The 18240-nt window shown below is 40.5% G+C and overlaps 1 protein-coding gene across 1 annotated transcript in view; it reads left to right on the plus strand.

Moving 5' to 3' along the window:
• znf827 (zinc finger protein 827) overlaps window positions 1-18240 on the plus strand; it is a 133354-nt gene that overhangs the window by 94164 nt on the left and 20950 nt on the right. The window contains exons 9-11 of the mRNA XM_036137539.1: window positions 7574-7711; window positions 8730-8901; window positions 12255-12421. Coding sequence (XP_035993432.1) covers window positions 7574-7711; window positions 8730-8901; window positions 12255-12421 — 477 coding nt within the window. The remainder of the gene's footprint in view (window positions 1-7573; window positions 7712-8729; window positions 8902-12254; window positions 12422-18240) is intronic.

Here is an 18240-nt window from a genome sequence, read left to right on the forward strand (position 1 = left end):
CTAACACGCAACAAATGCTGATAAACTGTGAATGAAGTCCAGTGGTTCTTGGCTGCATTACCTGGAGCCTGAAGTTGGTCGACTCCAAGCAACACAGATGTATAGCGATTCACAGAAAAGCTGCGTTTTAAAGTATGTTTTGCACTTCATACAGTTAATATTTGAGTTGGTAAAATATATATTTCTATAGTTATTATCAGGGTGTTGAGCTGTACTCAATTTTGAAAACTATTATCTTGAAGGAAAAATTAAAGCAATATCATGTTTGTGTTACTAACAAGTCAATATTGAGATTCAAATTAAAGAAAATAATTATTTTAGTTATTTCTGTCATATACAAAATGAAAATTACATTTCAAACACTCTGCATCCTTCAAAGTTCAGTACTTTTAAACAGAAGTCCCCTAATCCCAGACCTAGCGATGTGTAATTGTTAATAATGCAGCGACATTTCTGGATCCACATGCATTCTGTAGATGCAAAATACTTTTTAAACCTGTTCTGTGGACACAAAGCACGCAGAAGCAAGTTAAGTTCCTCCACCCTCAGTTGGCCTTTCTGAACCTAAAGGCTCTGCCCAGAGCATCCACCTGGCCCCGCCTGACTCCAACTTATCCCTGGCATCGCACAGCCTCCCTCGGTGTGTCTTTGACAGCAAGGGATCCACAGGTTAATTAGCTTGTGCCAGCTTCCCCCGTCTCTCTGCCAGTTAATGAAAATCTGATTGGCTTCTGGGTGTCAACAGTGTCCTGAAAGTTAATTTGTCGAGGCCTTTCCCCTGTGAGTTTAAGCTTTACTTCAAGCCTCCGCTGCTTCCTGCTTTATCACCTGTTTTAATGCTTTCTAGCTCTGTTTTACATCTTTTATGGTTCCCAAGTTAGATTTCCTCCCTTATTTTGTTTCCTCTTTATCTAAAAAAAATTGGTGCATTTGTGAAATATATCCAATAAGTAATCAAATAGTTACCTGAATGTTTTTGTTCCAACTCCTTGGATCAAGTAATGCCTGTAAGTACCTTGTTAAAAGATATATTTTTTAACCTGATCTGTTGCAAACTGAATCAAATTAAAATTCATACAAACTCAGATGAAGCAATAAAAATACAGCACACTAAAACTGACAGTTATTATTATATACAAAAATTAATGAACCCCCCCAAAAAATATTTGACCAATATTAGAATAAACATAATCTGTAAATAATAGGAATGGATAACAAATTCAACATATAAACAGTATGCATTTTAAATAAATACTGAAATGGGCTGATGGGAATAATGGAAACATGTCTCAGGTAAAGCCACAAAGAATCAATATGTGGATTTAATAAAAGAAGAAATTTAGGAATAAAACTTACTTTTATTTAACTTTTCTATTTATCTTTTGGGCAACAGTGCATTTTTTCATAGCTGCATTATTTCTTTTACAGCTGTATAAATTACACATTGAGTTTTCACAAAAGAAACAAGATAGCGGTAGTAATGCGGCAGAGAATTATAATAATAAAACAATAGATTAAATTAAAGCGAGATAATAACAAAAAGGGAGAGGAAATGTGAATAAAATCCACCCTGAGAAAGAACCACACATAATTTTTCCTTCTTTTACAGTTTTATGAAAACAGTGTTAGTGGAAAAGGATAAAACTTACATTTAAAAGATAATTAAAAAATAAAGATATTTAGGTGGAGATAAATTATTACAGGGGAGAATTTAAATTGAATATTTAATGTAACCTTTTAATAGCGGAAAAAATTATTGAAGTAAATAAAAAATTTTAACTATTTGGAATTTGTATGTTCTTTTTGTTTTTGTCCTGAAGTTTCTCTTTCAGTTTAAACGAAACGGAAATGAATTCATTAGAGTTAATGTGACACTTGTGTGACTTTTGGAGCTCGCAGCTTCCTCTCTTCCAGTCTGGGTTTAGCTCGCTGCTTCATTTCCTGTTGCTTCTCCTGCTTCTCCTCTTGGCTCTAACAACACTAATTAAAGCGTTAACCACTTCAAGGCCATCCACTTTAATTGGCTTAATCGTGAGTGTATTTGCTGGGTCATGGCTTTAGGTCCCTGCAGCCTGACTTCTTGGCCCCTCAAGTGACCAACCCTTCCTCCTGCTTCACCTCTGAATCAGGACACTTCACTCTCCTCTGCTTCAGCCACAAACCCTGCAAGTTTGGTCTAGAAGCTGTGCCTGATATCGGCTCTCCTAAGTCTCAAGTTTTAGCTCTTGCAGGAGGTCGGATAATTAGTAACCCATTATTTTGTTTCCCAGGGGAATAAATGACGTTTCATCGAGGCCCATTTCTTTTAGCCACTTGTGAAAGTAAAATCTGTTGGGCTCTCTTTGGCATTAAAGTTTGTGTCGATGTTTTTTTTTCCGGAAGTTTCCCCAGGTCCCTTTTTGAATAACGGCGCATGCGTAAGACTGTCTTACCTCGCTCTTCAGGGAAATCACATGAAAATCCACCCTGGAGTCATTTCTTTCTACTGAGGCCTGAAACAGAAACGCGGTTCGCTTCTTGTGACTCTCAGCCATGTCCAAAGTCTACAGTGCAGTGAGAGCAGCGACGCTACAATGAACGGCTAACCGCTAACTTAGCCGCTAAGCTAACCGGATACATGAACACTAGAAGTGCGCATGTGTTGCCAGCAAGCGGAAACTAACAAAGGAAGAGCACGCACACTGGCGTTATGTGAGCACGTCAGAATGATTGGCATGTGGGACAGCCAGTAGATAAAGGGATAGCTCACAAACTGGAGGGACAGGGGGTGAATATACAAATGTCAACAATTCTTAATGCTACACTGCCAGAAAGGACACATAAAAAAATAAATAAAACAACATGGAAATGTGGGATAAAACACCATTTGTCCACTGTTGAGTATGGGGAAGGACCTGTGATGCACCTCTGCATTTCTAAATGGGGCATTTATTTCCCCACTGACTAAATGTAATAACATTAAAGGTTTGCTAAATATTTCCAGTGAGAGATTCAGCTACAACAATAAAATATGTATTAATTTTAAGTTCTTTTTTTTTCACACATCTTTACCACTGTTGCTGCCTTCTCGCCTCCATCATGACGATGAGATGAGCAGCATTTTCTTTCCAATGAACTTTATAGAGACTGAATAGGATTTAAAGCTTTTCTCAATTTTGGGGGGAACTAGTGCAGTCAATTTAAATCTCTTTTGATTGTTTTTAGATATTTAAGGCAAATTTATTTAGGCAAGGCAAATTTATTTATATAGCCCAATTCAGTACAGGGACAATGCAAAGTGCTTTACATGATTAAAATATAGCAAATTAAAACAGAATAAAAGCAAGTAGCGTTATGGAAAGCAACAGCTATACTTCAAGAGATTAAATGATCTGGATAATTGTATTTTTCTTCCTTTGTGACTCCAAGAAATCCACAAAAGCTGCTGTGACACAAATTAAAGCAACGATGATAACAAAAGAAAAAAAAAATGCACACAACATAAATGAGCTGCTTTGCATTTTGGGGGTCAAAGAGGAAGATAATATCCGACACAGAGAGAAAAAAAAATGCTCAAGGTTGCTCGAGTCAGTCCAACAGCAGCTGAACGTCTTCTCACACCGCCATCTGGTCTTTAGGAACTCGCCACAAAGTCTTCCCTCTAAAACCCCGGAGAAAAGAAAAGATATTTGCTTTTTCTTCTTGAAGCATTCAGCGCTGTATAAATACCTCATCATTTGTCACCTCTGGAAAACACACATCGTCTCACACAGGCTTAGCTCAAGGCCAAGCTGGGCTGTCTGAACAATGCACTTGGTGAATAAACTCTTCATTTACTCTATGGAGGCTGAACGGCACAATAGAGAAAAGTACAGCATGTTTTCTTCTTTAAAGTATTCCTTTCAGATCATGAGGTTTAGTGTAAAGCTGCAGCTTCAATTCTTTCAAAGCACCTGCAAACACCCATCTTTAATTCTGCTCTTAGCTCCAGGCTTCAGAGGAAAGGACTCTGGTGTGATGTTGACATTAAGAATGCATGTAAAGTGTGTCCCTCCTGAAGGTTGGATAAGGAGTTTTGGGTTTACATGGGTTGGCCCTCAATGAGGTTTTGTCGCAATTTTCCACCTCCCATAGAAAAACCTTGAACGACAGCTACTCTGGATGTTTGACACTCTACCAACATATGTTGAAGGATTTAAAGCGGTGTAGCAGGGAATGCTCGGATGGGATCCCACCAGATATGTTTTCTTAAGCCAGAGTTATCTAAAACATATTCTGAATGCACCCAATAGTTTAAATAAACCTCCACTAAAATGTAGTTTTTAGTTTGCAGGAACTTCTTATATTACCATTGGATGGGGGCGTGTTATTTTGCACCAAGAACCTGTTAAGTTCTGCAGGTTGGGAGGAGTTCTGGTCACCCTTACACTCTGACCAGACGTGTTTCAAAATATCTCTAAAGCCATGCACAAACAGTCTATACAAAGGCATTTAGGAGATGCTCCAACCTAATGGCATGATGCCCTGGAATTTCAAATAAATTGTATTTATATAGCGCCAATTCATGATACATGTCATCTCAAGGCTATTTACAAAGTCAAATTCAATCACATTATACAGGTTGGTCATATGTTTCCTGCTGGAAACCCAGCAGATTGCATCAAGTCTCTCCAAGCAGCATTCACTCCTCCTGAAAGAGCGTAGAGCCACAGTGGACAGTCGTCTGCATTGTTGATGGCTTTGCAGCAATCCCTCATACTGAGCATGCATGAAGCGACAGTGGAGAGGAAAACTCCCCTTTAACAGGGAGGAGAACCTCCAGCAGAACCAGAACCAGGCTCAGTGTGAACGCTCATCTGCCTCGACCCACTGGGGCTTAGAGAAGACAGAGCAGAGACACAGAAAGCACAGAAGCTCACATTGACCCAGGAGTACTTTCTATGTTAGATGGTAATAGAGGGTGATCTGCCTCCCCTGATGATGTCACAGCTAACAGAACGCCAGACTAGGTGTACCTACTATGAAGAGAAAAAAAATGACAGAGAACAAAAACGTAAGTTGAAATAACAAACAATACGAATTGGAGAGCAGTAGGAGAACTCAGCAGAGTGAGAGAAATAGACCCTGATGTCCTCCAGCAGACTAAGCCTATAGCAGCATAGCTACAGAGATAGCTCAGGGTAACATGACCCGTTCTAACTAGAAGCTTTGTCAAAAAGGAAAGTTTTAAGATTAGTCTTAAAAGAAGGCAGGATGTCTGCCTCACGGACCATGATTTATTTATGGCAGAGGGGTACGAAGTTTTCCCCGGGGGCCATTTGCGGCCCTTGTAATGATTTCCTGCAGCCAAGGACCAAAAATCAAGGGTGGCAGAAACTACTAGAGCATGAATTCTGTTTGCCATCTCTGTTGTGGGTACACACATAGGAAAAAATGTGGGGGTGCAATTTCCGCTGATGGGAGGCCTTTCAAGAAAGGACAGAAAGAAACATGTTTTTTTAATTTTATTTAATCTGATGGTAAATGAGACAAAAGCAGACTTGGGCACACCCATTTATTAAACCTGGTGAGACATAAGAAAAACTGCCTAGAGCAAGATAACCTTAAAAGTTTAGGGCAACATTTACCATTTTGTTTTTCATTAACCAGGTAAACCTGTGAGACTCTTGGTTTTTTTATATTATTGTTATTGTCTGTTTAGTTCATTATTGAGAAGATCAAAGTAAAAAAACAACAACATTTAAAATAAAGTAGCTTTTGCACATTTTAAGTATGATCATAACTTTTTTCTGATTGAATTTTCAACAATGTGCAAATGTTTTAAAGCAAACTTAGTATCTATAGTTTTTATTTTATTATTAATCCTTTATTTATACAGGTTAGTGTCTCATTACAAGAGAGACCTGTTTAAGCACATAAAATTACCACAATTTACAACAGCAATTAGAGATTTAAAAAAGTCCCAACATATGGTTTAAAATTTCATGACAAAAGTAAAATATGTACAAATGACTAAACAAAAGTACAATTTCCTAAAGACCCTCAACACTTTCTTGATAATTTCTGAAAGACTTGTTTTCTCTTTGGATTTTGGTTGCTTTCTCTGCTTTGTCTTTTACTCTGTGTATTTGCACCTGACCACCACAGAATACAGCGCCTTGCTAAAATATTCAGAAAGTATTCACAGGAAAAGCTTTAAATCTTATGCATCTTATTTTTATTTTGCTTTAGTTATTAAGAAGGTAAGGTTTGGAGTGTACTTGTATTCAGTCTCCATTAATGTCCATCCAGCCATTGTCTGTGCCCGGGTGTTGAGTTTGGTGCATCATCGCCGGTGCATCACAGAAACACAGAGACATGCAAGACAGACAACTGCACTCACTCGTGCCTAAGGACGATTAACCCAAGTCAGGTTTTTGGACTGTGGGAGGAAGCCGGAGTACCCAGAGAGAACCCACGCGTGCACAGGGAGAACATGCTAACGCCGTGCAGAAAGAGCCCAGGCTGTTACTGACTGGTCACCGTGAAAGCCACAATTTTAATGTAATACTGCAAAATCCAGTGTAACAACCTTCAGGAGTCACCTAATTTATAAAGGAGACCCTCTGTGTGAGAAGTTAGGTGTTCTGAGCAGAACAGTGTGTGTCAGATTGTTCTTTAAAGAACATCGGTGAACAAAAAGGGTCAGGAAGGAACCAGAAAGCTCAGAGGACAGCTCAGGCTGCTTTGTGGAGAAGCTCAAACCTGAGTCGGATGATTTAGGGGTATGAAAGTGAGAAAGGATGGTGGTACAGCTCTGGGTTCAAATCTTCGCCGGGGCCTTTTTTTTTTTGGCATGAAGTTTGCATGTTCCGCCCATGATCTGGCTTCCACTGTAAAAAAACAAAAAAAACCAAACAAACTCTAAGTGGCTTTTACTTAGACTTAGACAAATTTTATTGTCATTTTGTATGCACAGAGTGCGTACAGAACGAAATTTTGTTTGCATACAGCTTGAGAATTTCAGTGAATTGCAGTGGATTTCAGAATAAAGTAACTTTGCAGGATCATAAAATAATTTTGCAGGATCATAAAATAATTTTGCAGGATAATAAAATAACTTTGCAGGATAAATAAAGTAACTTTGCAGGATAGTAAAGTAACTTTGCAGGATAAATAAAGTAACTTTGCAGGATAAATAAAGTAACTTTGCAGGATAAATAAAGTAACGTTGCAGGATAGTAAAGTAACTTTGCAGGATAATAAAATAACTTTGAAGGATAATAAAGTAACTTTGCAGGATAGTAAAGTAACTTTGCAGGATAAATAAATCCTCCCCCCCCCCCCCCCCCCCCCCCCCCCCCGCCTCGCTCCCAACCACCTGCTGGAGGCTGTGACCCTGCTAGGTCTAAGCGATTCTAGACGATGGATGGATGCAGAGCAGAAATAGGGCCTACTTTAGAAAAGTGTGCAGCAGCACCAGGGGGTGTGAATACTTTTTCCAAGCCGCTGCATTGTGCCGTGTGGTCCAGGATAAATGGGAGACATTAGCTCCCAGATAGCTGCTCTGTTTGTCTGCGTGAGCGGCGACTGACCGGGTATATCCGCGTTTCAGACTCGGAGAAGGACGGCGGCGAGCCGGGCAACGGACTCGCCCAGTGGAAGCTCCACGAGCAGCTCTTCCCCTGCCCCGTCTGCGGGAAGGTGTTCGGCCGACAGCAGACCCTCTCCAGACATCTGTCTCTCCACACAGGTAAAGACCGCGCCCGGCTCTCTCTCCCCGGCTCTTAACGTATAGACGCTGTTTGTGCCGCTCGCTGTAAACAGATAAGGTTGACCGGACTAGATTACCCTTCCTTTAAAAAGATTACTACCATGATTAGTCCCTCTGGGAAAACTACCGTCTAATTACCCGGCTTGAAGGATGCCTCACACACACGCACTCCCTCTCTACACACACACACACCGTCCTAATGCTGCTCGGACTGGTTCTCTTCATCCGTTTCTCTCCCACACACACAGAAAGGCTTCCTCGCTCCCTGGTGACCTGATTACGCCGCGTTTTCACCATTGATCCATTCAACCTCATCCCTCGTCTCCCACTGTCCCGCTCTCTGTCCTCGTTAGCTACAAGGAGCTAATAATAATCCCACCTTCCCCGTTTTATTTAAAGGCGCGTTTGGTCTGGTCTCCGGAATAAATGGAGGCCTTTTTTCTTTTTTTTTTTGGGGACACCGGAGCTCACAAGTGGAGACTTGTGTACCACAACGGAACGTGCTCGCACTTTTAGGGCACACAAACACACACACACACACACACACACACACGCCATCTGAGAGTGTTGGCTGTGAACAGCTTGGCCACACCACAGAGAGCAGAAGCAGGGGCATATGTCAGTGTGATGGTCTTTTTGGTTTCCCCAGCGACATAAAGGTTGCCTGGCTTCATGTCCTTGGGGCAAACGGGTTGTGTGTTAGTGTTTGTGTTTTTGAGGCGGAGTGGGAGGAGGGGGGGTGGGGGGGGAGTCGACGTGTTGTTATGCTAATTAGGTTTTACACAAAAGCAAACGTGTTTCTGCTTATATTCTATACTGCTAATTAGAAAAAAACACTTATATTTATGTGTTTTTACCATCTTGGGGCGTCCACGGACACATCCGGGGGGCATCAGACCATGTCGAGTGTTGGGTGGTCGGGTTTAAACGTTTCATCCGGGGTGACGTTTACAGTAAGGGGCGGGGGGGCTTTGTGTGTTTTGTGTGTGTGTTGCAGAGGAGAGGAAATACAAGTGTCACCTGTGTCCTTACGCAGCCAAGTGCAGAGCAAACCTCAATCAGCACCTGACCATCCACTCCGTGAAGCTGGTCAACACGGACGCCGAGCAGATCGTCAGCGCCGTTACAGCCGACTCTGCAGAGCGCAAGAACTGCCCGTACTACTACAGGTAGGCTCTACGCGCCAAGGGCAGGCCCCGCCCACTGCTGGCAGGACGCAGCAAAGATCAGCTTTGTTACGTCTTTTTAGATCATTCTCTGTTTTTTTTTGTGTGAGTCATGTTCATATCCTCAAATGAATGCCAAGGAAAACTATTTAGTTGAGTAATCCCCCCCCCCCCCCCCTCCCTCGTTTTGCCAACAGAACTCTGAGCTTGAGGTTATTGAGAAAATACATTTGTGCTTAAAAACAGCGGGGCTCCAACTGCAGGTGGCTCCAGTGTGAGCTGCCAGAGTTGACACAGACTCCTGGTTAGGTGTCGAAACGTTTTCAGAAGATCCGAGCAGAAGTCAAAAGTCCAATTTAAGCCTGTTTGCTGTTGCAATAGGATAACTGAGTGTTTTGCACAGGCAACTTACATTTGTCTTTCTGAAAAGATGAACCTTTCATTATTACTGAAGGCTGCAGATTAACGAAATACGTCTAATTTGTTAAACGCCTGTGATTCATGTGATTTCTCTGTTATCCGGCATTCAGTTCCAGTCAGAAGTAGGGTTGGGCATAAAAAGATGTAAAGATTAATATCAATGTTTTTAAAAACGATTTAATATCAATATTCTGGCTTTTAATATCAATATACCTCCCAACCCCTAGGGGGAGTTATCATAGTGCACCATTACTGTTCACAGCGAGGAAGAGCAAGTGAGGTGAATTTGTGGAACGGCTGACAGGATTTTAGAAGCGCCTTCATCCCTAAAATCTGACGTTTGGGCACATTTTTGGTTTCTGTGATGTGTTAAATTCATTGAACCAAATGCACTTTATTTTCTTGTTAATATATCAGTGTTCAATATATTGAACATAAATATAATATTTGGCTGGTTTTGTTTACTGAATGACTTTGAGGATTAATTTGAAAGTAATAAATATCGATATTGGAGTCAAATCAAATCAAGCTGCGCTATAACCGAGAATCGGATCGGATCGGCTCATCCTAGATGATACCAATCCTATTCAGAAGTTCACATACGCCTGGGGCCATGAATTTCATGTTAATTTAGGACTTTTAAAAGGTTATTTTAACTGTTTTTTCTAGGGTGTAAATATACCCGCACAGTCTGTGTCTGACATGACGGAGGCGGGTTCGATTCCCGGTTGTGTCGGGAAGGACATCAGGCCTAAAAACTCTAGTTCTGCGTGCAAAATGTACAGACTTGCTGTGACGACCGCTGAATAATGGAGCAGCTCAATGGACTCACAGTGGGCCCAAAAACGATTACATTCAATAAACCAGAAAATGTGCTCCCATGAGGCTTATTTGTTTATTAAAAGCACCGTTGAAAATAGCAACCTGTTGGCCGCTATTAAACTTACTTTTGGCTAAGCCCACATTTCTGTGTGAAAATGTGTTTTTATTGATTTGATGTAATATTCTGATCCTAAATGTCGCGTTTTCATTTGCTATGAGCAGAAAGTCATTAATTAACAGAAATAAAGGATTGAAAACATCAATTTTCGCTCATTTTTGGATAAACATTTCTCAACACGCTCCATCTTGACCACTCACACCCATCTTGAAGTCGTCAGACTTCTGGCAGAAAAGGCAGATTTAATTTAAAAGTGTGTTTGGGACCATTGTCCTGCTGGAAAACAGAGTAATGTCCAAGTTTTTAACCATCCTGCTGTTGATTTGAGGTCAGGTCAATGAATTTGGAGGCAGTCCCTCTTCGTTTTCCCGTCCACTTTGTGCAACACGCCACACCGGCCGAGTCCCTCGACCCGACGCCACTGCTAGCTGGCGTTCCAGTTGGTGCGGTCCTCTGAGGTTTGAAAGCCTCACTCTGACTCCTCCAAACGTTTGTCTCGTCGCTGTGGCCAAACGGCTCGATCTTTGTCTCTAAAGCTCCAGAAGAGGTTTGGACAGCTACAGCTGGCTTCACTGTGGCGCTGCTGCTGCAGCAGTTTCTGCTTCATGTTGGGCTTGAGAAGCTTCTTGGTTGTCCATGAGCGCATTAAAAATCACAATAATGTGATTTTTAATGTGCGTGTACAAATTGGTACAGTCTGCAAAAAAAAAAATCACTAAATCTCTAGGTATTTTGAGAAGGATTAGAAATTTTGTTCACAATAAGGTGATGTTAACTCTATAATATTAATTAATCTATCCATACCTGTCATACTGTAATATTGTTTGGGCAAGTACATTTCCTAGTTATCTAAAAAAAATACTACTTTTACAAAAAGCTTTTGTTCGCTAAGCAACATTTTCTAAAGTTGATGCAGCTAGTGTTCCTCTTTTCTCCAAATTACAGCTGTTGAAATTAATATTTATCAAACATGTACCTTTGTTTTTATGATAAAACAAGAAGTATTTTGTTAAGAACTGCCAAGTGCATTCTTATAATACTAGACAAGCTTTGTCTTTTTATTTACCATTAAGTATTAAAACTCAAGTGCAATTTTCTTTTCGGCATCCTGGTGCAAAACTATGGAATGAATATGGAAAATATTTGGAATCTTCAGAAATAAATGGTAGAAAGTCTTTGAAAAAAAATACTGTTATCCAAGAAAGACAGTGATGTATGATTTTACAAATATTGACTCCCGGAAATCTGAAAGCTAAAATGTAAAAATAATGTTACTGTACATGTCTATTCTGTTTTCTCTATTGAATGAAAGGACTTTCATAATGTGAGCTGCCTGATGTTTTGTTGGTTTATGGGTGTGACCTTTGGTATAAGCCCTATGGGGTTTCTGTCACACAGACATTCTATTGATGTATTTTGAGTTTCTATTATGATCTGTGAATAAATAAAATAAAAAATAAAAATAAAAACACTAAAGTGTATTTCCAGGTATAGTTTTTAAAATGCATGAAATATTGCATAACTACTGACATTGTCGCTCGTGATGAGTGGATATAAACTACTGACTGGTGCCGTTTCTAAGGCTTTTCTCCACGAAATATGCTGCAGATCCTGACAATTGTTCTAAGACTCATAGATGATCTGTCCGTTTTTGTTTTGTTTGCCGTTTTTTCAGGACCAGGTTGGTGTCTCGCATAAAACTGAACCAGTTCCCATCTGGCTTCAGCATTTTATCAGAAACTCCGCCTGGATTGATCCTTGTAACGCTGGGGTTCAACATTAGAATCCAGTTATTCTAACCACTCACATCACAGTTAAAGCTCCTTTTTAGATAATTGTATTCAAACTGAAATGAATGCAGAGACGGCATACATTTGGTAATTTATGCAGGCAAATGTAACACTAAAGCTGACTGTCTCCCTCTTCTCATTCTCACCATTTTTCCTTTTTTTTCTTTTTTTTTTGCCCCCCCGTCTGCTGTCTGTTCCCCGTCCAGCTGCCATGTGTGCGGTTTCCAGACGGAGCTGAATGCCCAGTTTGTCAGCCACATGTCGCTTCATGTGGACAAGGAGCAGTGGATGTTCTCACTCTGCTGCAGCGTCTGCGACTACGTCTGTATGGAGGAGAGCGACATGAAGAGCCACATCGGTACCGGACACGCAGGTAATCACAGCTCCGGCTCCAGGACCAGGTCTTTAGTTACCCTGTCAGACGTCAGATAAAACAATATTTAAGCTTTCTTTTTGTTTCCTATTTCTGAAATATTAAACATTTTTTACAACCCGAATTCATATGAGGTATGGTTAATATTATGAGTATGTTTTTCTCCGTTAGGGAGAGGTGTGCATTTCACAAAAAAAGGAAATAAGAAGCCATTTTTGACAGAAAGCCATAATAAATTTGTTTACAACCCCCTTTAAGGGACACCGCAAACATGTGGAAGAAGGTCTAAAATAAAAAGATTTAAAAAAATGAATAAAACTGGACTTCTATTCTGAAGCTGAAGACGTTTTGCTTCCCGTCCTTGAAGCTTTCTCAGTTCAAAATGTCTGCAGTAGTGAGAAGTTCCAAGTTTTATAGACCTGCAGGCCTCGTTAGAGTTTAGATTCACCTGTAGATTCACCTGGAAATGGTCGCCCCAACAATGGAGAGTCATTAGGCTCCTCGTTAGCCTGGCATGGAGATGTGAGTTGGTGTGAAACTTATCAGGAATCAACCCATAGCTGTGTTGTAAGTTTTTTTTAAAGGTGAAACCTGAGTCCTCCTCCTCTGTTCAAAGTTGTTTTTTTTTGCTTTACTTAAATGTCTTCCTTCACCCATCTCTCAAACCATCTGTCTTCTCTGTCCAGAATGTGAACATGTTGGTCCTCAAAGAGTGTCCTTTGTCCTTTAGGTGTAGGTGGACAGCAGAGTCGTGTCCTGAGGAGGTAGCTCTCCTGTGTTGAGCCGTGCGTCTGTGGAGAGGTTGTTTGGTTTCTCCAATATAACGATCAGATCATTCCTCACTGCACTGACCTGCATACACCACTCCGCTCATCTTAGGTTTGGGGGGTTTTGTCCTCAGGATGGACCAGCCTCTGTCTGAAGGTCCTGTTGGGTTTGAAATGTCCTGTGATTTTGTTTGGACAAAATCCTCCTGAGTTTTTCAGAGACTCCAGCAACATCTGGGTTAACAATGTTTCTGCGCTTGTTCTTCTCCACGTTGTGTTCTGCGGCTTCTTTTGGATTTTCTTGCTGATTTGACAAAAGCCCAGTTGGGGTACCCACGGGTCTGGAGAGCGTCTTTGACGTGTTTCTGTTCCTTGTTCTTCCCGTCTGTCCTGGTGGGGACATGTTCGGCTCCATGGTGTCAGAAAGTTTGTGCTCCAGTGGATGGTGAGAATCAAAAAGAAGATAATTGGTCTGTGTGAGCAGCTTTCCTGTAGACTTCAATGTTGAGGCTTTAATCTCGTTCCATGCTCACCAAGCAGTCCAGAAAAAGTTAGCTTGTTGTCGTTGGCGTCCTCTCTGGTGAACTTGATATTGTTTCCACTGAGCTGATGTGTCGTCCAGATATATGAACCTGGTGGTGTTCCTCTGAAAGAGTCCAAAGCTCTCTTTTTCATTTCTTCCATATAAAGATTGACCACAATCGGTGACACTGGAGATCCCACAGCACAGCCATCATTCTGTCCTGATTGGCTGAAGGAAAAGATGGACATATCTGCCCTGCTTGTAAGACGTGTGTGGAGGAAAGCTAAAACTGCAGGTCAAGTGGAAACACCGTCTCCTTGGTAAAACATGGCGTTGGCAGCATCATGCTGTGGTGAGGGGCTTTTCTGAGCATGTTACAGGGAAGCTGGTTGGTGTTGATGGGAAGATGGATCCAGAACAAGACTCTGATGACCATGTTCTACAGATCCTTTATAGAGTCCATACTCACTTTCTCTGCCAATCTGCTCGTTTGCTCTTCTTAACGTAAAGAATAAAAATGCCATATCCAAGATTATTAAGGTATGTAGTAATATCACAGGCGTCCAACAGAAAAACATGACTGAAATATACAAAGAGCAGGTAATTAGGAAGGCAGAGTCCATCTTGGATAATTACACCCATCCCTTACACAACCAATTTCAGTTTCTACCCTCTGGTTCCCGTTTTAAATATCCACCAGCCCGGACAAATAGATACAAACATTCTTTTCTTCCCTCTGCTGTCCAGCTGCTAAACGCTACCAGGAAAAGCAGATAGTCACACGTTGCATACATATAGGCCTTCGCTTTATTCATTCTCTGCGCTGCACATATTTATATATATTTATTCACCTACTTTTATATTTTATGTGTTTCTTGTGTTTTTATGTGTGAAGTGTGAATGTTTATTATTACTTCTGCACAAAAATTGCCCATTTTGGGACAAATAAAAGTTACTACTACTACTATCCAGAACAATCCCCGTGGGAAACTTGTTGAGAAACTCAGTGTGTTGGAATGGCCTAGTCAAAGTCTAAACTTAAATCCTGTGCGCTGCTTTGTGTCGGCCTGTCCCATAAAATCCCAGAGAATTCACCTGAGCTTTACGGTCGCAACGTGACGATGTGTGAACAAGTTCAGCAGGGCTGGATGCTTTAAACATCCGTCAGAGTGAAAACATGTTTTTCATTTCTGTGAGAGAGACACAGACAGAAACGGTGCAATGCACAGAGTCAGAGGTCAGTTCAGAGGACAGCAAGGATCGACCGTCCTCAGACTTTCAGAGCTGAGTCCCAGGTTGTCGATATGAGTTTTCTTTTGTCTGAAACCGCTTTGTTTGTTTTATTGCTGATGTTTTTTCCTCTTTTTTTTTTTTTTCTTTCCCTGGTTCCTTGTTGTGGGGTGATGGTGTTGGTGGGTGGGAGTGTCCAGTCCAGACAGATGAGGGGTCCTCCGTAGTCCGCGGTGGCCTAGTTTATCTGAGAAGGCTGGCCCTTATCGTGCCTGAGGGGAGAGGAAAAAAATCAATAGGCCCCGGGTCCTTCGGAGACGGGCAGAGTTTACGACGCCACTCTGGGGACAACTTTTAAGCCTCTCAGCCTGGCGTGGCATTTATCTTTATCTCCCACGAGATGGACACCAACGCTATATGTCCAAAACCTTTAATTACCTTAAACTGCACCAACAAACATCTGTCGGCGTTTAGCTGAGTTTAGCGAGCTTAAAATGCAAATGCTGCACGTTTAATATCCTCATAGAGACTAAGACACAAACCCAAAATGTTGCCTTGTTTAAAGCAACCCGGAGGTTTACAGGAGCCATTTATAGCCTATTTTATTAGCTTTTTGTGTTTTGTTTTTTTTTTCCTTTTACTTTAGCTCTTTAGCAAACTCAATCATAATAAAAATAGAGTACGTCTTTCAAATATAGGAGGTTTAATATTTGGATATAATAAGATTATTTTGTTAAACTAAACAGTAAGTAACACACACATCAGAGATCACATTTTTATTTTTTAATACGTAGAGAAGAAGCCAAGTTCAAAAAGCTGCGTGTGGAAAAACTAAGTGCACCCTTGTTGTTTCTACAGAATATAAGGGGGTAGTAGCACCCAGGAACTGCTAATGGATTTTATTAACTGTGTGGTCACCTGTATAAACGCAGGAGTTTGCTGCCTTTCATAAAACATGTCGTTGTTTTAGCCCAACGCCAAGCAGGAAAGACATAAGCAAGAACCCGAGAGAAGCAGTTATCTCTGCCAAGGAGCCTGAAAGGGTTAAAAGGCCATTTCCAAACAATTTAAAGTCCATCATTCAACAGAGAGAAACATGATTCATAAGTGGGGAAACATTTAAGAGCGCTGCTAATCTCCCCGGCAAATTAACCCCCAACCTTACACTGTAAATGTGTTAAAACCCAACAGCTCCATCTCAGATGCTGCTGGACTCAGTTTGGATGGTAAATGTTAAAGTTCATGACAGGAAAATTAGAAGAATAGTGAACTAATTGGCCTTTTCTTGTGTGGAAATGTTAAACGATAAAAACCACTTCTCTCCACCTTTAATGTGGCAGCTTGATTTAGGTTTCCAAAGCGACGTCTGTATGAAGTCAAGGCGGGTTTATTTACGTGATGCCGATTCACAGAAAATCAAAGGAAAAACTTCTAAAAATCAAATTCCTAAGCTTTGAAAAACATTGCACAAAAAAAAAGAAAAAATGTTAAAATCAAATATAATCGTCAATCCCGTGTTTCATTCCCTCGGTGATCAGGCAACAAGTTCATTAGTGAGACTCTGATCAAAAGAGGCTGTAAGCAATAATGTTTTTACACCTGATTTAACGGAGCAAACCATTTCTGCACATCTCAGGCTTTCAGGATTGATTCAGACCTGAGTAACAACTAAATGCTGCCTTAACCGGTTCGGTTCTGGTCCTGTGCTGCAAAAACGGAACTAAAAATAAATAAAAGTTTCTCCAGTTATCCTTGATTTGAGCAGGTAAGTAAGATTTTCTGCCAATGGAATGAGTAATCTGACCCCTGAAACAAGATAATTAGACACACTGCACTTGAAATAAGATCATGGAGATTAGTTGTTCCTATTTTAAGTGCAAAAATCTTATTCTAACTACTTATTTCCCTGCTCAAATCAAGGACAAATACACTCATTTAGAGAAAATGTTACTTTTCAGTTTTGTTTTTGCAGTGCGGGAACACAGAGCAAGCAGCTCTCTGATGCCCTGATGGGTCTACAGCGTTCATATTTGACAAGTAACTCAGAAATTTATTTTAAGACCATTTTAGTGCTTTTTTGACCAATAGCAGGATTTTAAAGTCCATCCTTTTCCAAACATAGAACCGGTGCAGTGATGTAAGATTTGGTTCAAGATGATCCATCAACTGCATTTTGGCTGAGCTGCAGTTGCCCGATTGTTTTCCACCGATACAATAATAAAAATCTAATGAAAATAAAAGCTCACACCAGTTCACCCACATGAAGAACCCCTGGAACATTGCCCCCTGGACAGATGAGACCAAAGTACTGCATTTAGAGAAAACCATATTTCAGCACAAACACCTCATACCTATGACCAAGCATGGTAGTGTGGGGCGGGGGTTGATGATTTGGGCTCGTTTCACAGCCTTACCTTGAAGTAAAATTCTGTAAACTGAGAAAAAAAGAGTCAAGTTGTTGTTTAGCCGTAGTGTCAGAAAGGTCAGATCAGAAACCTCAAGCTGTAACTTTCTTAGATTCTTTTTAGTGATGAAGCTCGTTTCAGTGAAAGATAAGATAAGATAGGCTTTATTGATCTCACATTGGAGAAATTCACATGTCACATCGGCTCAGTAATCAGGATCAAAAGGAGTAGGTAAGAAAAAGAAAAAAAAAATACAAAAAGAAATAAGGCAGAGAGGATGTCTTATGTACATTCACTGTGGCTTATACGTGTGTATATTGACATATATTCGGGTGTAGTAGCAGCAGAAGTCACTACTTTCAGGATTATTGCACAGTGTATTAAATAGAATTGCACATTAGTTTTTGCATGTTGGTTCTTACAGTTACCTTCTTACAGTTGTTTCTATTCAGGAAACTTTATCCTGAATAGAAACAATTCTCCCATTTTATCTGTGGTTTAGAAAGGTCAGATCAGAGACCTTAAGCTGTAGCTCTGAGGAATGTATGAATAGAAACAATTAAGTTTTTCTATAGCTTTGAAAAGGTTGGACAAAAAAACTTTAGATCCAAAATTCCCCATGAATATACTGAGGTTCTTCTTATTAATTTAAACAATCATGTCTTTCTGTATGTTTGTTAATGTATGAAAGAAGTCTAGTCAAGGATTTATTTATCTTATTCCTTAATTTTTCTATGTGTGTAATGTTTTTCTACTTATGTACAGCACTTTGAATCGTCTTGTTACTGAAAAGTGCTAAATAAATAAACTTGCCTTACTTTAATGGCCTAGTCAAAGTCCAGATGTGATTGAAATGATGTGGATGAAGAAGAGAATGTCTGCCTCCACTGAGAA

Source organism: Fundulus heteroclitus, chromosome 5 (genome assembly GCF_011125445.2).
Source record: "Fundulus heteroclitus isolate FHET01 chromosome 5, MU-UCD_Fhet_4.1, whole genome shotgun sequence".
NCBI lineage: Eukaryota > Metazoa > Chordata > Actinopteri > Cyprinodontiformes > Fundulidae > Fundulus > Fundulus heteroclitus.